The sequence below is a fragment of the Trachemys scripta genome, chromosome 11, assembly GCF_013100865.1.
Source record: "Trachemys scripta elegans isolate TJP31775 chromosome 11, CAS_Tse_1.0, whole genome shotgun sequence".
NCBI lineage: Eukaryota > Metazoa > Chordata > Testudines > Emydidae > Trachemys > Trachemys scripta.
Window position 1 is genome coordinate 41,600,092 of NC_048308.1, and position 22,287 is coordinate 41,622,378.

General features: G+C 46.8%; 1 protein-coding gene across 4 annotated transcripts in view; it reads left to right on the forward strand.

The window, feature by feature from the left end:
• AGPS (alkylglycerone phosphate synthase) overlaps positions 1 to 22,287 on the forward strand; it is a 142,246-nt gene that overhangs the window by 109,446 nt on the left and 10,513 nt on the right. For 2 of the 4 annotated variants that reach the window (XM_034785324.1, XM_034785326.1), the window contains 2 exons: positions 11,332 to 11,431; positions 12,024 to 12,081. In XM_034785324.1, the coding sequence (XP_034641215.1) occupies positions 11,332 to 11,431; positions 12,024 to 12,081 (158 nt within the window). Of the gene's footprint in view, positions 1 to 7,925; positions 8,312 to 8,417; positions 9,780 to 11,331; positions 11,432 to 12,023; positions 12,082 to 22,287 lie in introns of those variants that run through there. The other 2 variants (XR_004647629.1, XM_034785325.1) reach the window with 2 other exon arrangements.

Sequence of the window (22,287 nt, forward strand, 5' to 3'; positions counted from 1 at the left end):
GTTACAACTCATGGAACTCCATGGGTAAATTCAAAGAGTTGGTTCCCCAGGACTCAAGGGAGGAGTTCGGGGCCTTAGTGGAGGAGGGTAAGAAGGTGGCTAGGACCTCTTTACAAGCCTCCTTGGACATAGCGGACTCTGCCGCCAGGACGCTAGCATCGGGCATCGCCATGCGACGCGTCTCCTGGCTCCAGGTTTTGGGCTTGCCGCCAGAACTGCAGCAGACCCTGCAGGATTTACCTTTCGAGGGCCAGGGGTTGTTCTCGGAGAAGACGGACTCTCGATTACAGGGCCTCAAGGACTTGAGAACCATCATGCGCTCCCTGGGGATGCATGTCCCAGGGCCCCAGCGCAGACCCTTTAGGCCCCAGCCTCAAAGGTTCTACCCTCCCCCGCCTCGTCCGAGACAGGACTTCGCCAGAAGGCGGGGACGAGGTGGTAGGCGAAGGTCGACCGCCCCTCAGCCCAGTCAGAACCAGGGCCCACCTAGGCCACCTTCAGGTCCTAGACAAAACTTTTGAAGGTGCGCTCGAGGACAGCGCCCCAGCCACTACCCAGGATCCATCTCTTTCCTTTCGGGATTGCCTCTCCCGTTTCCACCGTGCTTGGTCCCTCATAACATCAGACCGTTGGGCCCTTCGCACGGTGGAGAGGGGATACGCTCTACAGTTTTTTTCATTCCCACCCCTCCCCCCCCCCTCCCTCTTCAAGGAGCCTTCTCACGAGCATCTCCTTATACAGGAGGTTTTTGGCCTCCTCTCTATGGGAGCCATAGAGGAGGTGCCACCAGAGTTAAGGGGCAGGGGGGGTTATTCCCGCTACTTCCTGATCCCCAAGTCAAAAGGGGGTCTGCGACCCATTTTAGACTTACGCGGACTCAACAAATTCATAGTAAAGTTGAAGTTACGCATGGTCTCCTTGGGGACCATCATCCTTTCCCTGGATCCTGGAGACTGGTTCGCCGCCCTCGACATGAAGGATGCATATTTTCACATAGCAATCTACCCCCCACACAGGCGCTTCCTTCGATTTGTAGTAAACAGGGTGCACTACCAATTTGCCGTCCTTCCCTTCGGCTTGTCCGCCGCTCCGAGAGTGTTCACAAAATGTATGGCTGTTGTTGCAGCATACCTTCGTCAGCAAAAGATACAGGTGTTCCCATATCTAGACGATTGGCTGGTGCGCGGCCGCACTAGGGAGCAAGTTCAAGCCTACGTCCAGATAATACTACAAACGTTCCACGAGTTAGGCATCCTACTCAACAAGGAGAAGTCCACTCTGGAGCCAACCCAGAGAATAGAGTTTATCGGAGCAGTCCTAGACTCCAGACTCGCCTGAGCTCTTCTACCAGACAATTGGTTTCACACCATCACAAGCATCATTCGAGGGCTCCAGGCCTTCCCGATTACCACAATAAGGACGTGCTTCGGCCTGTTGGGTCACATGGCCTCTTGTACTTACGTAACCAGGCATGCCAGACTTTGGCTTCGCCCACTTCAGGCCTGGGTATCATCGGTGTACCGTTCTTATCGGGACAACTTGAACATGGTGGTCATGGTTCCAAACCCGGTCTTGACCTCTCTCACCTGGTGGTTGGACCACAAGGAGGTTTGCGCAGGAGTGCCGTTTCATGCCCCACAGCCCTCCCTGCACCTGGTCACCGACGCTTCATCTCTAGGTTGGGGCGCTCACCTCGGGGAGCACCATACCCAGGGCCTGTGGACCGCATCCCAACTAGCTCTGCACATCAATGTTCGAGAGCTGATGGCGGTGCACCTAGCCTATCAGGCATTTCTCGGTCTCCTCCATGGCCGTTGCGTGTCAGTCCTCACCGACAACACCACGGCCATGTTCTACATCAACAAGCAAGGAGGAGCCCGATCGTCTCTCCTATGCCTAGAGGTTATCTGCCTGTGAGAGTTCTGCATTGTCCACTCGATATATCTCACGGCATCGTTCCTCCCTGGAGTCCAGAACACGCTAGCAGACCATCTCAGCAGGTCCTTCCAGACGCACGAGTGGTCGATTCATCCAGACATCATCTATTCCGTCTTCCAGAGGTGGGGATTTCCCCAGGTCGACCTGTTTGCATCTCGAGCCAACAGGAAGTGCCACGCGTTCTGCTCCCTACAAGGGCGATCTCCGGGCTCCCTGTCGGACGCTTTCCTTCTAACATGGAAGGACCAGCTGTTCTACGCTTTTCCTCCATTCCCACTGGTCCACAGGGTACTGCTCAAGCTATGCAGAGATCAGGCACGTATGATTCTAGTCGCTCCAGCTTGGCCAAGACAGCACTAGTACACCACGCTTCTGGAGCTGTCGGTTCAAACACCGATCACGCTTCCTCTGTGCCCAGATCTGATCTCTCAGGACCACGGCCGACTCTGTCACCCCGACCTGCAGTCGCTCCACCTCACGGCGTGGATGCTCCATGGCTGAATCGGACAGAGCTGCAATGCTCGCATTCCGTGCAACAGATTCTGCTGGGAAGTAGAAAGCCCTCTACACGGACCACCTACTTAGCCAAATGGAAGCGTTTCTCCTGTTGGTGTGGGCAGCGAGCCACGCCCCCCTTGCAGGTGTCTATCCCCCTATCCCTGAAACAGCAGGGCTTGGCGATATCTTCAATCAGGGTTCACCTGGCTGCTATACTGGTGTTCCACCCAGGAGGACCTGCTTCCTCGGTCTTCTCTAACCCAATGATCGTTAGATTCCTCAAGGGCTTAGAGCGACTGTACCCACAGCAACACCAACCCGTTCCGGTGTGGGATCTCAACCTGGTTCTCTCCAAGCTCACAGGGCCCCCGTTCGAGCCATTGGCTACCTGCTCACTCATGTACCTATCTTGGAAGACAGTCTTCCTTATAGCCATCACTTCAGCACGACGTGTTTCTGAAATCAGGGCCCTTAGGTCTGAGCCTCCATATACAGTTTTCCAAAAGACAAGGTGCAACTTTGCCCCCACCCTGCCTTTCTTCCCAAGGTAGTTTCACCTTTTCATGTGAACCAGGATATATTTCTCCCGGTCTTCCATCCTAAGCCACAGGCTACCCATCAAGACCAGTGTATGCACTCCTTGGACGTACGCAGAGCCCTGGCTTTCTATGTTGAGCGTACAAAGCCATTTAGGAAGTCGACACAACTCTTCGTTGCAGTGGCCGACCGGATGAAAGGCTTACCGGTCTCCTCACAACGTCTCTCCTCTTGGATTACGTCCTGCATTCGTGCCTGCTACGACCTGGCCGGTGTCCCGACACCGCACCTCACCGCCCACTCCACGAGGGCCCAAGCCTCCTCGACTGCCTTCCTGGCTCATGTCCCGATCCAGGATATTTGTAGAGCGGCGGTTTGGTCATCGGTACACACCTTCGCCGCTCAGTATGCGCTAGTACAGCAGTCCAGAGACGACGCTGCATTCGGATCAGCGGTTTTACACACAGCGATGTTTCTCTCCGACCCCACCGCCTAGGTAAGGCTTGGTAGTCACCTAATTGGAATCGATATGAGCAAGCACTCGAAGAAGAAAAAACAGATACTCACCTTTGTAACTGTTGTTCTTCGAGATGTGTTGCTCATATCCATTCCAAACCCGCCCCCCTTCCCCTCTGTCGGAGTAGCCAGCAAGAAGGAACTGAGGGGGTGCTGGGTCGGCTGGGGTATATATCCAGCGCCATGAAGGCGCCACTCCAGGGGGCTCCACAGCCGACCCACCGGGTGTTGCTAGTAGAAAATTTCTCCGATCGTGCACGCAGCATGCGCACACCTAATTGGAATGGATATGAGCAACACATCTCGAAGAACAACAATTACGAAGGTGAGTAACCGTTTTTATCACTTCAAGAGTTTATAGTGGCACTTGGTTAGTATTCTGACATTTATTTTCTGTATATCCACTAGGCAGCTAAGTATAACAAGATAGATTTGAGTCCTTAAACTCTCTAACAGTCATAGGATTGGTTGACATGAAGAATGAGTAGAAGACAGGTCAAAATTTTTAAGACTAGTTGTAAGAAAAGAATTTAAATAGTGTGAGAAAACAAATGTAAATTAACTTCTTGTTCATTGAATTAAAATTAAAAATTATAGCAAGCTACGAAAATAGGTATTTAAAACTGAGAAACATTTTTTCTAAGGGGAAATGTTAACTCGAACTGTTCGGCTAAATCCTTTGTCTCAACTGGTTTTAATGAAGTGACGTAAAACAGATTATATTTTTAAAGTGAATAACTGCAAGTGATGCAGCCTACTCTTAGTGTTAGCAGTATTTTATGCAGGTCATTACTGTTCTATCATGTCTAAAATGTTAGTAACCTGAGAATATCAAGGGGCTAGAAATAAAGGGCTATGTTGTGTAGCACTCTGATAGCCATATCAACCATCTCTCTCTAGTTATCATGGACAATTCATAACTGTTAATTCTCCATGGAATATGACAAAGGAATGCAATGCTCCCGTGGTTAGACCTGTTTTTTCAACCATTTTTATTAAACTTTCAACAGAGCTAATTAAAATGGGTTTGTCTGTAGGAGTATTGTCTTCAGTAGGGTACCCAAAGGTACTAATGTTGATTCCACTGACCTTCTGTTAGCACAGGTGATTTTTCTGTAAATGTTCTCAGTTAAGACAGCCTCCAGTATTTACCTGTAAGTGGATGTTTATAAAAAACTGAGAAAATCTTGCTTTTTATAGCCCCTCTTTTTTGCACCTTGTGAATTACACATACAGGAATCTGTTTTTACTGTATTCTTACAACCCTAATTTCAGTAACTAGATAATAAGTTAATTACATTCCATCACTCATGGGATGGGCCCAGTGTTCATGAGATATGATGACCTTTGGGAAAATAAGTTGAGAAACTACGCCTCTACCTCGATATAACGCTGTTCTCGGGAGCCAAAAAATCTTACCGAGTTATAGGTGAAACCGCGTTATATTGAACTTGCTTTGATCCACCGGAGTGCGCAGCCCCATGCCCCCGGAGCACTGCTTTGCTGCATTATATCCGAATTCGTGTTCTATCGGGTCGCATTATATCGAGGTAGCGGTGTAGTTAATTGTCTTTGCATCTTTTCATAGGTATGCCGTGGGGGGGAGGGGCATAATAATCTAGATAGAGAGAAGTTTTATTGATGTGCTTGGTTCCCACCTACATCTTTCTCATTTCTTCCTTATCTGGCCAAACGTTCCTCCAAGCATTGTTACCCTACTTTTCCAGTGCCATTATGCTTGGAGCAGTATGCCTCTCCTAGGATACCATTCAGTATCTTTTCATGCAGATTCCTCCATAATACAATCCTTTTACAAAGCATCTACGGCGATAACCCGTCAGAGAAGCTTAGTTATACATCTGCAGCACTTGGAGAGTGGACCTTCCAATTCCTGTCATTAATGACTCTTAATTGTATTGTCCAGTTTAGACTATGACCTCCTTGGGGCTGAGACCATGACCTTCTTTGTCCAACATTAAACATTTAGTCTATGTCAGCACTTGCGAGTGTACACAGTTACTTGTCCATGAACTGTTAAAGTGTGTACCCCATACCTGCACTGAGTGTTCACATATGCTGTGCTAAGCATGGCTATATGCTGTGCACTGGCATAGTCCTTCATCCACACTGCACCTTTTTGGTACGTGACATTAGTGGTACATGACATTTTGGAACAATATCCCAGAATCTTGTGCATCACAAGAGACACTCTAGAAAGTGCCTTGTTGCATGTTGCTGGAACTGTACGCTGCCTTCACACGTTTGACGATGTCAGCTCCATGTCAGCTCTCGCTTCTACCAAACTGCATTGGAGACATGAAGCACATCCATAATGAGGATGATCTGTTCTTGCTATAGCTTGCTGGACAAATGTTCGTGCAGCGCAATACCAGATACTGGATAGAATTGGTGTGGAGAGATTTCAGATGGTGAAAATGGCTGACCCAGAGGGGGAATGAAAATCCACTTGGATCCCATGGAACATCTGTTTTGGATGCCAGGACCACAACCATATGTCCAGGGTGGACTACTGCTTCTTGTCCTGGAAAATCATCTTGGAAACCTGGGATGACAACCATAGTTGCAGAATTTTGGAATGAGGAAACAGACCTTAATCCAGTTGTGCAAAGAGCTTGCACCAGCCCTCCAGTGCTGTCCCACTCATTTTCAGAAACCCATACTGATACAGAAGTGGAAGCTGCAAACCTCCAATAGCTGCCTCTCAGTTGCAAACCAGCTCAGGGTTGGGAAGCCAACTGTCAGGGCGGTGGTTGTACAGATTTGTGAGGATATCGATACTGAAATCTACCAACAGGTGGTTGCCATAACCGAAGTCCCTGAAATGATAGCAGAATTTCAGAGGATGGGTTTTCTGAACTATGCTGGAGCCATCAATGGAACACACATCCCTATACTTAGCCCACCGAAAGGGGCCAATGAATAGATGAACTGCAAAGGTTACCATTTCACTGGTTCTTCAGGGCTTAGTGGTCCACAGGGGTTGGTTCGCGATGCCAGGGTGCTCAAGAAGTTGGAGGTTGGTGGGGGGAAGAAGGGACTTTATTCCCCCAAGATGACACAGCTGTGGCGGGGACCCTGCATGTTCTCTCCTGCCAGAGTTCATGAAGCCTTACCCCAACATTGCCAACCCAAGTAAAAGGAAATTCAACTACAGACCTAGTAGCTACAGAATGGTGGTTTACTGTGCCTTTGGGTGTCTGAAATTCCATTGATGATGCCTCTGTCCCATCTGGATGGCAATGTGGTTAATGCAAATCAGATTATAGTGGGGTGCAGTGCTTTGTATAGTTCATGTGAGGTTAAAGGGGAATACTTCCACAGCAAGTGTGCACAGGACAGAACTACTTCCCCAAGATTGTACAGGCAACTTGACCCCATTTAGGCATTGTTAAAGTAATTTTTAAAAAATCTAAAGTTTTGGGAGGGAATTTACACATTCCTTCCTCAATGTTTTCTGGCAGGGTTGCTCATAGCACTTATCAAGTGCTATGCATGAGCACTCCCATGGTTGCCAATGGTAATGGTCGGGTGGAGTGGGGATGATAAAAGCACCCTCAGTGTCAGATATCTTCAGTGTTGTTTTACTTTTGTTTCTTTCCTCTGTATTGTCACTTATTAAAAAAGTCATAAAGATATTTCAGTGAAATTCTGCTCTGTTTTTCTTTGGATGGCAACAGTTATGTCACAGTTTACTTCATTGTCAAGAACCCCCTTTTTAAAAAAACGGCAAATTCATAGGCAGGGGAGGAATGGGTTTATGGGACAGATAAAATTGTTTGCATTTCCATGGCACCAGACTTTTGCCACCCCATCCCGAACCTCTAGGGAGTATCACATTAATCATACTCAGGAAACAAAGTGCACACACAAGTGAAATGCACAGTAACTTTTATTTACATATATTGAACATAGGATCTAAAACTTTTTTAACAGGAAAAACTGAACAAAAAGAATTCCCACCAGGGAAATGGGCAAACATTAATGTCTGTGGAAATGTCTTCTCTCCATTCCCTCTCCCTGAGAGAGGGAATGGCTGCAGATTATTGTGCAGGGGGACAAACGGGATGTCTTCTGCATGGGGTGTGGGAGTTGAGCTCAAGCTGGGCTACAGGGACAGGATGAGGCTCCTCTCCGTTCTCCATGCTCTGGGAGGGTTCCTCTGCAAGTGGTGTCGGCAAAGCATGTTGTTCCTGGAGTTGAGCATATTCCTCCCTATCAGTGGGGAGCAGTGGAGGGGATCCATGGCTGCAGCAGCCGGAGGAAGAGTAGTGTGGGGTGGGGAGGTGCCTGCTCTGGAAGAGGAATAGCACAGGGCAGGCTCTGAAAACATTCTGCCACCATTTGGACTAGGTGAGTGCATGATCCCCTTCCCTTTTTGCATGCTTCCATTGCCTGTGTTGTCTGTCCGTTTGCAGGAATGGCTCATCCTGCCTCAGAGTCCAGTCCTCCCTTGTCCTAAGGAAGCCCAACTGCTCTTGATTCCTTCTGTCTGTGCCAACAAGCAGGTCCTCCAGAGTCCTTCAGTGTCATCTTCTGCTGTCTCTGTGGTTCCTCTCCTGGCTGAATGGGTTCCCTGTCAGCATCGGAATGTCCTGCCAAGTCAAACACAAGGCAGCATAATATTTCATTTCTTCTTTGAAGAAACCTAAGAAATCCCCATGCACAAAGTAACCATGCTGCTGAAGGCCCCAATATTGATACTTTTTAGCATCCCAGGAATGCTTAGACTCCTTCATTCAGACTGCTTTTGCTGCCCATGAGGAGAGAGCTGAGGATACAAATGGTAAGATACTTGCATTACTTTTATTAAAAATGTTTTAATGTGTGCAGTGCCTCAATGGACCACCTGTGGTAGGGTTTGGTTCCTTTAAAGGTAACATTACCAGTCACCTTTTTCTTCTTTAAAGGCTGGCCATCGTTTGGAGAATGCAGCAGTTTTGCTATGAACGGAAAAAAGAAGTGGCCTTCCAGCTCTGTGGAGGACACCCAGCCACCTGTGCCAGAAAGATGTTTCTGCTAATGGTGACCCTGCTACATATTGCTGAGTGGAGGGGTTTGGTTAACTTTTGAAGATGGACCAACCTCATTTGCCCTGCTGGTTAAAGAATCCGCTTGAATTTCTGCTATACAAAAGATTTGCTAAATTTTGCTTACATGACTGGATGGCAATTTTGAAAGGAAATTAACTAAACTATTCTAAGCTAGCAGACAGAATTTCCATGGAAGAGGAACAGAGAATCACAACTGCCCCCCAACCCTCTCTTGCATTGCCAGAAACTCTGGCCCCCTTGTCCAGCAAGCAGCATTGAAAGGGACGGAAACTGAGTAGCACCACAAATTTTATTTTCTTCCCTGAACTTTTGGATTAACACCGCAAGCCAGTTTCTTCTCCACTGCTAAGGGACACAGGATGATGTTTGTGGAGCCCTTAGAGTGGGTTGTTCATCACCCCCGCTTCTGCAGAATGGCTCAGCGTGGGGACAGGACAGATGCCGAGTACGGGGAATGGTACAAAACATTTGAAATGGTCATGGAGTGAATAGACTGCTCTGACTTTCTTCAGACACATTTTTCCCTTTCCATTCCTGGACTTAAGTGGCTCCACCAACCCCCTTCCATGTGGCTCCCATTTGTAAAGAGAAGGAAGACACAAGCACATTGATGGCTCATCAATATTCTGTTATCGCTTATGCTAAATGCTTTATGGTGGTTCATGGGATTTCAATAAAATAATTTACAGCCGTGTCTTGCTCAGGGACCATGCTGGAATGGAGCATGGGTGGAATGTGATGAGGGACTGGTTTCAGGAATGTATTGAAGCAAGCGGGGGAATATTTTTGGGCAGAGTGAGAGTGTATTGTAACTCATCAGTCTTGGTTTCTGGTTCCTGCTTTTGCATGGGTCCTCTTCAGGGTGGGCTTCTGTAGCTGAGTCACCTGAGTAGAGATGCAGAGTGACTTGCTCCTCTTCCTCTAGGTCTTCCAGAGCTTCCTCTGAGGTTCCTGCTGCTTCCGTGCTCTGCCCCTCATCGGTGTCCCATTGTATAATGTGGTTGGCAGTGTTCATGACTCAATTCTGGCTCAGTACTTGCAGCCCTGGAGAGCACTTGGTCCAGTTCCTCAAAGCAAGAGCATATGCGGTCCTCTCCCCAAGCAACAGTCGGTCACTCTCTGATATAGGAGCCTGAGGTCCTTCATGTACTCCTGGCACTGGGATGGAGTCCAGTGAACGCCTGCCTTCTCCAGTCTTGGTGAGACCTCCCAGTAGAGGTGAATGTTCCTGCTGGTACTTGTGAAGTCATGGAGGATAGTGTACTCTGAACACGCAGTGTTCAGCACCCAGATGTGCTCTCAAGACCAGGTGGCAGCTTTTGGAATATGCTCCGTGATCACTGGTGCTAATCAGTATAGTTCAAAGGAGAATTGAAAATGCTCAATGCATGTTGCTAGTACCTCTGGCGACAGCGAGTCAGAGCCCTTTATAATTTTGGGTAAGGGTCAGGCAGCAAAGCGATCAGTGCATTGTGGAAATGGGCCTGGAGGGCTATCGATATCTGTGACCTGTTATGCGCTCCTTGCCCCCGTCCACGCTGCACTGTACAACAGGAACAAAGCCATGCCACAGCGGAGGCATGTACATACCCATACTCCTCATTGCCTGCTAGCTTTCTCACACTAGACTGTCCCTCAGGAACTGCTTCAGGACGGTAGGGGGTAATGGCACAACAATACACATGTAACTATGTACACTTGCAATTTTAGATACACCATCATAGTGCTTGATTTATGTCTCATGGTTTAAGTAGTATTTCCTCTGCATTCGTGTCATGCTTGCTATAATATAGTTTGTTGGAACTTTATCTGGCTTTGATTAATTTGATTAATTAAGAATCTTTTGTTTTCAATTAAAGATTCTTGACCTAGGTGACGTTAAATCCTCCTTAACCAGAGCCATATCCTTGATCTTTGACATATTTGTTACTTAAGTGCTTTCCTAATTTGTATATTAGATGAATACCATGAGTTAAGTGGAGATGCGGTATAAACTACATGTTTCTTGACCATTCATTCGTTACCAAGAATGTGATAGTTCAGTGATGCCCTTCATTCAATTTTGTGGAAAGTATGTGCTCTTCTTGATTCTGTAGATTTTGTCCATTTTGGATCTAGCAGTGTCCACTTACTATTTTTTTCCTAAGTGCATAAATGCTAAGGTCACTAGATGAATTTCAGTTGCTATTTGATGCACAGAGTTATCTGTCCTGACTAAAAGGAAATGAAACCTAACTCTTCAGGCTACAAACTTGTTTCTAGCCACATGTATTTTTATTCGTGTCTTCTGCTTACAAGCAAAAATTGGCATTCCATATTTGATGCTTGTGTACCAACATAATGCCATCACCAACAAGGAACCGAATAATTCTTCTTATTGTTATATAAGAACTGCTGCAAGTGCTGTGAAAATGCCAAAATTAAGCATTGTAAAGGCTTTATTTCTCAACAGAAATTTTTGGTGTTTTGGCTTAAAAGGCGGGGGAGAGGGGGGCGGAGTGGAGGAAATTGAATGTAATTAGAAATAGTGGTTAAAACTACAGTGTAAACTTTTCCCTCATGCCTTCTCATCCATCTGTTTGGCAGAGGTGGCAAAGGTAGTTTAATAGATCCAGATTCTTCAATATAAAAATGAGACAAAGCATTGTTCAATAATTAACATAGGAATTAGTGAGATCTAGAGTAATATTGTGAATCAGCTAGTGTTAAATGCTGGGTAGCTTATACGACAGTGTAGTACTACTTCTAACACATTTTTTTTCTTCAACAGGGTGACACAGACTTACGACGCAGGTGCATGTGTCTATTTCTATTTTGCCTTTAACTACAGGGGAATTAGTGACCCTATTCATGTCTATGAACAAATTGAGGTAATGTACATATGAATAATTTCATTTTCATCTTAAGTGCTAAATCCAATATGATTAACAGGACTTAACGTAGTATATTATGACTCTGATAATTGGCTCCTTGGCTTCTCATGCAGGGAGGCACTGTGATCTTATTTAGCACTGTTTGCAGGACGCCTTCTTAGCCTTGGAGTTTTCTTCCCATCTATTAGTATTTCTATTCTCCACTACCAGATAATATATCTTCCTGCTCTAACAGTAAAATTGCATTCCGGTTGCTGAGCTGTAGAGAATAATACGAAGACTGTAAAATCTTGTCTAGACTTGGAGATTTATCATAATATACCTCAGTTTATCACCAGGATAACTATTCCAGAATATGTAAAATAAATAATTCCAGAATAGCTTTATTGTATAAACCCCCATGTGGATATTCTTATTCTGGAATACGAGTGCCTTTTTCCAATTAGGGGAAAAGTGGATTAAGTTTAACAGGAAAATACACTCTTATGTGTACCGTATATTAATAATTAGTATACAATTCTTGTCAGAATCATATAATGTACCAAACTTTGCATTTAATTAACATTTTTAAATGTTTTCTTCAATTTAGACAGCTGCTAGAGAGGAAATCCTCGCCAATGGAGGAAGTCTGTCACATCACCATGGAGGTATTGTTTCTAGTTCTGAATGTTTATCTATTTTATATGGTTTATAACAAAATATTTTCTGCGGAGTTTTTTTTTTTTTTTTTTTAAACTTGGAAGAATTTTTCAGAGACATTACTTGAAATTACCCCCAAAAATCCTCTTTGTAGGCCGTCCCCTGCTCCTTTATGAGAGTTCCAGGGGAAGCCTGGTTGGTCTTGCCTGCCTTGACGCTGGATCATGGTGCTACACATTTTACATGCAGTACATTCTTGGGGACCCAGAACATTTGATAAGAGATCTCCCATATGATTGAGAATAACAATAATATTTGACTGGCCCATATTTTTGTAAGTGGCTTATGCTGATCAAGCACATGTAAAGATTTTTAGATTTATTTTGAGATTCTATGTACATGAAGTAGTAGGATTATAATTTGTTTTTCTTGAAAGCTATTACAAAACCTCTCACTTTTGTTATCTACATTAATGCTGTTGAGTCCTAAATCCCACTAGAATATTTGTTAATGTTGATGGTGGCAGATTTCCTGGCATACCTTTTTATGGGTAGAACAGTTATGATTATAGTGTAGAAAATATTTTCTGCTTTGGGTATATAGTACATTGTAACAGTAAAAGAAAATGAGGCTTAGGTTATGGGTTCAAGTGATTGCACATGTCCATTCCAATGTAGGTGTGTGCAGACCCAGAGCACAATCACCAGAAATTTTTCTTTCCGTGGTATCCATCAGGTCTGGTCCCTGTGGTGCTCAGCGACACCATAAAGGGGCCAGCTGACCCCACGTGCCTCAGTTCCTTCTTATCATCTGACGGTTGCTGGAACTGTTTCCCTTGCTCTTGCAAGTTCTCTCTGAACTGTATTGCCATTAGTATCATTCTTACTCTGTTGGTTGTTAGTTATTCTTTTCAGTTTAGCGGAGTTTCCTCTGTTGCTGGGCTTCAAGCCTTGTGCTTCTTGCAACAAGGCTATGCCCCTGAGCGATCTGCACTCCAGTTGCCTGAAGTGCTTGAGTGAAGCTCACACAGGGCATCACTTCAGAATTTGCAGAGGAGGGGCTGAAGTCACTGTTGATGGAGGCAGCGCTGTGAACTTCCTTGGACCCATGCCAGTCGGACTCAACACCAAGCACCTCGGCTTCTGTGAGGAGCGCTTCTCGTGCCGCCCAGGAGTCTCAGCACTGTTTGCCATCCCTGGTACCAAGCAAGAAGAGAGAGAAAGAAAGAAGCTGCCAACCGAGGGAGGATGTCCCCCAACCCAGAGGACAGCCAGGCATAGAGACCAGTGCAGAGTGCAACCTAGGTCAGGCCACTCCCTGGTTCTGGCAGCCCAACAGTCGTTGCTGTTGACTCCAACTCCAAGGCGGGCACAATTAAATCCAGTACTGGATGATCCGTTGACACCAGAGGTTCAGCGCAGTGCTGGTACTATTGTGATGCCATCCACACCACAGACTTTTGCTGTACCCAGGGACCTGCTCTCACTCTCGGTGTCACCCTCACCAGCAGTACAAGAGTTGGTAGGGTCAGTACCAGCATACAGAAGAGAATGCCCACCCACCGCTTAGGGTTGGGTACTGAGATAGATGGTGCCAGGTGCCACCTAAAGGGAAGCCAACCATGATAGCCCCATCTCGGTCTTCCCCTTCTCTGCATCCATCGGCAGCAATAGTGGGATCCGCTCTGCCATGGTTGCCAGGCAGACTCCTCGTTGTCAGTCGGAGGTGGGATCTTACTTCTCCTATGCCAGGAGTCAACCCTCGCACTCCTCCTGTTGGTCCTACCTGGCAGTGGACCTGAGCCAAGTGATGCCTTCTGGTACTTGGGCCCCTGGTCACTGGCTGGTGCCTATGCAGTGGCTGTTTTGGAACCCGTGGGCATTTTCCCCCCAGTGCAGGGACCCCAGTTGAGGCGCTTCTACTTGATGGCCTCGGAAGGAAGAGCTCCACCACCCCTTTGGGTAATCCCCGATCCAGATTCCAGAACCAAGGCTTGTGCCGAGTACCAGGAAAGAGGTACCGCAGACTGAAAAGAGGTACTTTGTCCTGGCTCATTGATATGAGTTGTTGTATACGCTTCCCCACCCCCACCCCCTGGATCCCTTGAGGTCACTGCAGTCAACCAACGGGAATGACAGTGGTCGCAAGGGGCGAGTCCCAAAGCTAAGGACTGAAAAAAGCTGGACCATTTTGGTAGGAAGGTCACGACTGGGAGTCTGCAGCTCAAGATTGCTAACCAGCCTGCGCTCCTGAGCAGATATGACTTCAACACATGGGACTCCATGTCAGTGTTTAAGGACTCGCTCCTGCATGAGGCCAGACTGGAATGCAGCAGCCCTGGATGCAGCTGATTTGGCCACTAGGTCCGTGGTTCTGCAGTGGAGCTCGTGGCTCCAATCCTCTGGCCTCCGGCAGGAGGTTCAACTAGCACTTCAGAGCCTGTCCTTTTGAGAGTACTTCGCTCGTCTCAGAGCAGACTGGTCTGAAAGACTCTATGGCAACCCTAAAGTCCCTGGATTTGTATTCCACGGTGACTTCGAGGAGGCACTGTAGGCCTCCGCAATCCTCCCGGTACTTCCCTCTGTCAACCCAACAGGACCCACAGAGGAAAGGAAATAGGACTTTAGATGCAGACCTCTGCCCCCACTTCCTCAGGATCAATGCTTGCCCCTCCCAGACATTTCATGGGGCTCCAAGCAGGCCTTTTGATGGGACCCTCAAGGATGTTGTACCAGTCTGAGTTCCAGGATCCTATTTCCCCCGTGTTTGCGGATCATCTGTTCCACTTCCTCCGGATATGGTTCTGTATTACCATGGATTGTTGGGTGCTGAGCGTGGTTGAGGTGGGATATTCGCACTCCCCCCCCCCCCCGTTCAGTTCTACCCTCCCTTACATCCTTCCCCTCCATCCCTTTAGGGGCCCTTCTCATGAGCAACTCCTAGCCCAGGAGGTTCAGTCCTTCCTAAAGGTTGGCGCTATAGAAGAGGTTTCACAGAACCTACGGGGCTATGGGTTCTACTCTGTTCTAGGCATGTGCCAGCTCAATAGCTACCTCAAGAAGCTAAAGTTCCACAGGTCTCACTGGCTTCCATCATTTCCTCCCTGGGTCCTGGGGACTGAGACATCACCCTCGGTTTAAGACGCACTTACTTTCATATCACAATCGTCTGAGGACACAGGAAGTTCCTCAGGTTTGTTGTGGGCCACATGCACTACCAGTTTTCAGTCCTCTTGTTTGGCCTGTTGGCAGCCCCGGGAGTGTTTACGAAGTACATAGCTGTAGTGAAGGCCTTCCCAAGAGGCAAGGGGTGCAACTTTACCTGCATCTGGATGACTGGCTGATCAAAGGTTGGTCTAGAGCTCAGCATCCTTCTTATTCAGTCCTCTTTCCAAGCCTTAGGCCTGCTAATCCTCATACCACTGCAGAGGTAGAGTTTATTGGAGCAATGCTCGACTCTGCCTAGGCCAGGGTCTTCCTCCCAGAAGGTCATTTCCAGGCAATTACTGGTCTCATAGCACACCTCAAAGAGCACCTGGTGTTACCACAGCCCAATCTTGCGTGAGGCTGCTGGGCCCGTGGCCTCATGTATAGGACCCAACCAAATTCACAGCCATGAAAAATGCATCATGGACCGTGAAATCTGATCTCCCCTGTGAAATCTGGCTATCGTAGAGGAGACCAGATTTCACAGATGGCTGCTGCCTGGCAGTGCTGCTACCATCATCAGCGCAGAAATGAGGATGACCTGGTATGGGGGCAGGTGGGTCATCAATTTTGGGCATGGGAGGTCAGGGCCGGCCTTACAGGTGGGCGAGTGAGCGACCATCCAGGACTCTGTGGCCAGAGGGGTGCTGTGGTCACCTCCCCTCCCCCCCCCCCACAACCTGCCCAAGGTCCCTTTAACTCCCAGGTGCTGAGCCTGAAGTCTGGGAGGGGCAGGCTGAGGGCACCCATCTGGGGGCTCCTACTGTGTACTGGGCTGCAGCTGCTAGTCATGGACAGGACTTACTCTTACTCCGCCCGGGCCACTCCTGAGGCCGGGTCAGACCCCTCTCCAGGAACCTCTCACCAGCCAGAGGAAGCTCCGCAGCTGCCGATTTAAAGTCCAGCTCTGAAGGCAGCAGCACAGAAGTAAAGGTGGCAGTACAGTGACCCCCCTACAATAGCCTGGCAATCCCACCCCATCCACCCCCACAACTCCATGTTGGGTCAGGACCCCCATGGCTACAACACCGTGAAATTTCAGATTTAAGTATCTGAAACTGAAATGTAGGATTTTTAAAATCCTATAACTGAAATTGACCAAAATGGACCATGAATTTGGTAGGGCCCTACTCATGTACTTATGTGGTCCAGTATGCAAGACTACACCTCAGGCTTCTCCAGACATGGCTGATCTCCGTATGCTCTCCAAACCGCCACCATCTGGACTCAATCCTCATGATTCCTCCCTCAGGTCTCACCTCCCTCAACTGGTGGCTAGATCCACTAGTGGTTTGTGCAGGCATCCCTGTTTTCTTGGCCCCAGTTGTAACTTTCTCTGGTCTCTGATGTGTCAACACTAGGCTGGGGAGCTCACCTCTGGCCTTTGGTCTCAGGAAGAGCGCTCTCTGCACATCAACATCGGAGTTCAGGACAGTCCATCTGGCATGTTGGCTATTCCTAGCTCATCTTGTGAGCAAGAATGTCTTGGTTCTCACAGACAACACGACAACCATGTTCTATATCAACAAATAGGGAGGGGTTTGCTTCCCCACACACCAAGTCAAGAGGTAGTTTGGCTGTGGGAATTTTGCAGAGCCTGTTTGATTCATTTTGAGGCTTCCTTCCTACCAGGAGCACAGAACAAACTGGTGGATCGCCTCAGCTGGTCTTTCTCTGATCACCACAAGTGGTCACTTCTGCTGGATATCATGAAGGACACTTTCTAGCAGCAGGGGACTCGCCTAGTAGACTGTTCGTGACCCAATACAACAGGAAGTGTCATCAGTTCTGCTCGCTGTAGGTTCACAGCCTGGGGTTGCTTACAGCTGCCTTCCTCCTTCTGTGGAAGGTTCACCTATACTATGCATTCCCTCCTATTCCACTCATAAAGTCCTGCTAAAGATCAAATGAGACTGAGTGCAGGTCATCCTGATAGGCCTAGCATGGACCCACCACCATTGGTTCACCACCCTGCTGGATCTCTCTATGGCGACCCCCATCCCATTTCCTCTGCACCTGATCTCTCAGGACCATGGTCATCTCCACCTAAATCTTGGCTCCCTCGACCTGATGGCCTGAAAGCTTCATGGCTGAAACCAGGAGAGTGGGCCTCGTAGGAGCAGGTTTGACAGATCCTGTTAAGTAGTGGGAAGCCCTATACCAGGGCCACTTACCTCGCTAAGTGGAAGTGGTTCTTCCTCTGGTCTTCCCAGCCAGGCGGTCTCACCAACAATTTAGTCACTGCCGCTCATTCTGGACTACCTACTACACCTGAAACAGCAGGGTTTGAATATCTCGTCAATCAAGGTTCACCTGGCAGCAATATTGGCTTTTCACCCTCAGTGTTCTCACATGAGATGTCTGTTGCCTTAAGAGCCTAGAGAGGATGTACCCCCAAGTACACGAGCCAGTCTCTTCGTGGGATCTCAGTCTGGTCTTATCAAAGCTTATGGGCCCACCATTCAAGCTGATAGCATCATGTTTCTTGCTGGAAAGTGGCCTTCTTAGTGGCCATCACTTCTTCTAGGAGAGAATCCAGAGATCCATGCTCTCACTTCAGAACTGCTGTTACGCTCTTTTCCTTAAAAATAATGTACAGTTGCATCCTCACCCCACGTTCCTCCCGAAAGTGGTTTCTCAGTTCCATAGCAATCAAGCTATCATCTTGTCCGTTTTCTACCAGAAGCCACGTGCAAACAGGAAAGAGCAAAAGCTTCACTCATTGGATGTTAAATATGTGCTAGCATTCTACATAGAAAGGACCAAACTGTTCTGGAAGTCCACCCAGCTATTAGTAGCGGTAGCAGACAGGATGAAAGGTTTTCCCGTGTCTGCTCAGAGAATCTCCTCATAGATCGCATCAAATATCCTCGCATGTTATGAACTCCCTCACCTATCCCAACTGCTCACTCCATGAGGGCACAGGCATCCTCAATGACATTTCTGGCACAGATTCCTATTCAGGACATTTGCAAAGCTGCAACTTGATCGTTAGTGCATACAATTTCTTCTCATTATGCCATCGCCCAGCAGGCCAGGATGATGCCAGATTTAGTCGAGCTGTGTTGCAGTCAAGCCTGTCTGAACTCTGAGCCCACCACCTATTCAACTGCTTGGGAGTCACCGACATTGGAATGGGCATGTGCAATCACTTGAAGAAAAAAACGGTTAATAACCTTCCATAAGGTTGTTCTTCAAGATGTCCATTCCAAGACCTGCCCTTGTTACCCCTCTTATCGGAGTTGGCTGGAAAGAAGGAACTGAGGGGGCCTGGGTTTGGCCAGCCCCTTTATACAGGTGCTATCAGTGAGTGGCACCAGGGGGCACCGGAGCTGACTCAACAGATGCCACTGAGGGAATTTTCTCTGGCGACTGAGCTCTGGGCGCAAACACAGCTATATTGGAATGGGCATGTGCAACATATCTCAAAGAACAGCAGTTATGGAAGGCTAGTAACCAATTTTTTCTAAGTATAGTAAGATCTTAAAACCTGTTCAACTTGTATCTTTATATAAATGTTTCTTCTGCTTAACAGGACTCTTATTTATTAAGAGCACTTAAACAGTTTCAAATTTTGTTTGGCGTTCTACTTATTGGTGGAGCTAATAATGCCCCCTATTATTAAGATTGCCCAATATTTCCCAACTTAAAAGACCCTTTATTCAGTTTGGTTATAATTTTGCCAAATTTTAACCATTTGGGTTGTAATTTTCTGGGTTGGCATCTTCTTCAAGTGGAAGGCTTTTGAGGTTTTTTCTTTTTTAACAATTCAACCAAATGATTAAGACACTTAAGAACAAGGGTAGAAGAAAAATATTTTGCCAATGTTAAATTCTGGAGACCTTTTCTTTGAAATTCTCTAATGCCCCCATACTTTGGTACAGGTACTTGAAACTTGGCAGGGGGTTGTTCTTTGTGTCATAGATGTGCCTTTTGGTAGCTTCATGAAATACCTCCCAAATTTGCCCAAGTTACAAGCCTTAGAAATCTCTGTTTGCAGATGCATAGTAGAGATTTATTTGATTTTGGCTGCTAAAGTCTCCAAAGACACTATCCTCGCTGAGCATGCTTGAGCCTCTCACAGCTCTTAATGCTGACCAGATTGCATATGCACTATCCCCATGGAGTGACTGAGCATGTTTTATCCCCTCCCACCTGCTACCTGTGACCGGACTGTGCATGTGCCATTCCCATACTGCAACCTGGCATGCTCCAGCCCAAAGCTACAAGAGCAAAGCTGGATTTTTGTCTGTAATGACTACTCTCAACTGCTCCAGGCTGGGGTGAGGTTGGTCACCAGGTCTTAGAGCAGAGAGTTTCTCTCGTCTGTGTTCTCAGTGACCTTCCCTGCCCAGGCAGTGTGGAGGCGAAAACAATCTGATTTTGAATGTGGGGGGACAAGAGCCTGGTCGGTGGGAAGGAAAAGAGTAGACTGGAATTGGACATCGGGGAGAGGACTGAGACTGGGACTGAGAGCGGAGGGGGAGAAGGAAAGCTCAGACTGGGAGCCTGTGAAGGAAATGATACACGCATGGGATTGGGGTCGACAGTGAAATTGGATGAGGAGCTAAGGAGAGAGAGCAAGACTGGGTCTGGCTAGATAAGGAGGCTGGGCTGAGAGGCAGCATGGGCAGAGAACTGAGGGAGGGGAGACACCTGACAAGGAGCAGGGGTGCCGGGAAAGAATCAGAGATTGGCTGGGCAAAAAGACTAGAACAAAGAGCCATGGAGAAGTGAAGATTGAGATTGGATGAAGAGCCCAGGGAAGGAGACAAGTACTGGAAGAAGAGACTGATCAGATGAGGAGCTGAAACAGGGGAACTGGGACTGCCTGGGCAAGGGGAGTGGATGTGGGGAGAATGAGAATTAGGGTGGATTGGGACTTGGACAGCGAGGCTGGAGGGAGGGAGACTGGTTGGGTAAGCAGGCTGGGGTAGCAAGGAGAATGGGACTGGGGCAAGGAGCCATGCTTGGGGAAGAGGGACAGGGCAAAAGGGATCAAGCCTGAGGGGAAACACAAGTCTGCACACTAGTGCACAATCTCCCACAATCCCAAGAGCTTGGAATGTAACCCAAAATTGAGTCTTGCCATTCCTTTGCTATCAGCAAAAATCACTGAAACCCACTGACAGTGTGTGTCTCATCTCCCTCTAGTGCTGGTCCAACAGAGAGGATGACAACTCACTACTGGTATCAGTTGCTCCGTTAGCTCAAGTGTCAGAGGTCTGTTCTGTGGATCTAAAGGTTCCAACCCTGCTGATGAACCATGTGCGTGTCAATATGATGCCACACACAGTACTGATGGAATTTGTTTTTACAATTTACTTTTTAAACTTCTAGGAGATTACACACAAACAATGTTGAAAGAACATTATTAAGGTTGCAAAGTCAAGCACTCAGAAGTTTGGAAATGCCAGAATTAAGGTCACCTGTACAACTTTAATTTGGCCCCCATATGCTTATGCATTATGATGTAGTCCTTAAAATTACATACTATTATTTTTTCCTCAAGATCCCTACCTCATTTACTGCACAGGATGGACCTGCTCTAGGGATGAATTAGGGTTGTGAATTAGGAGGCTATTGTCTAAAGAACCCTACTTCAATCTGTGCAGAAGCTGGAAGATGTGTAGAAAATGAGGCAGGGGATAGCAGGAAGAGGACAGTTTCATGGTTAAGGCAGTTGAATGCTGTCCTAGAGAAATGGATTCTCTCCCTGCCTTTGCCACAGAGTTCTTATGTGATGTTAGGTAAGTCACTTCACAGGCAACCTTAATTCTGGCGTCTCCTAACTTTTTAAGTGCTTGACTTTGCAATCTTAATGTTCTTTTAACATAATCTTTTGTGTGGGATTTTATGTATTTCTGGTAATGATGAAAAACTGAATTCAATGGACATTGGGAATGGACAAATCCTTTAGCCTACTATTTGCTACATGAGAAACATCCATATAAAATCTTTGTGTATACTTTATGTATACATGTCTGTCTCACTCAGTACTCTGATTGACACTTCACATCCTGAATAAGGAAATGGGGAATAATTTGTTATGGATTCTCAGTCTTTTAATGAGTTTTTAGTCTCCTTGTGAGTGAAGATGCATGTCGAAGCAAAGATCCATCATGTATATGTGTAATCTGCTCTCAAACATTTCACATGTGTAGAGTAAAGTTAATTTAGCTATGTAAACTTGATAGAAGTGTTTTTTCCCCATGTCCACTCTTTTTAAATTCCAAGACCTCTTAGAGTAGAAATGCAGTTGTTTTAAATTTTCTAGTTCTTGATTTGAGTTCAGATTTTGAAATGAATTGTTTAATTGCATTCTTTCCCTTCCCCGAGCTCCAGTCTCGGGGGGGGGGGGGAATTGTCAAGAAACTGAGTCAGAAGTGAAGAAAAGGGGAAATATAACCTAAAATAAAACTCTTAATTTTGAAGTTGAAATTGAGCTCTTTGTGAAAATGTAAAGACGTAAAGTGTGGGGAGTGCAAAGTTGGGTTTACCCCGCCTTGATGGCTCCCTGATTTTTGGGAGTCACTCCAAATTCCCGGGCTAACTCCAGGGTTGCTCTAAATTGTAGTTGGTTGCCCACTGCTCCAAAGGGCTCTTTCCACAGCCTAGACACGGGAGGCAGGGCTGCTATAGAATGAGGGGAAAACAAAGTATGAAACCCACCCCCCCTTTTTTTATTATTGTTATTATTAAAAGAAGTCATTAATCTGGGACAACAAATACTGAAATGCCTTAATCATAATTGTACAAATATTGCATGGCACCACCTAGAGCAGAGTAAGGTTGTGTGAGTGGGTGCCTCAATTGCATTTCCATACCTTTGTCTGTTTGTATTTCTTTTAACTTTAACACTGACTCTGAATTTCTTGGGTTTCTAATCCTTAGTTTTGGGTTCATTACAATATCCCTGAAATGTATAATTTATTCCTGAATTACTGATATATATTTCTCTACCTCAACTCCATTTTAAGTATTTTTGTCTTGTCAGAGAGGGGTGTA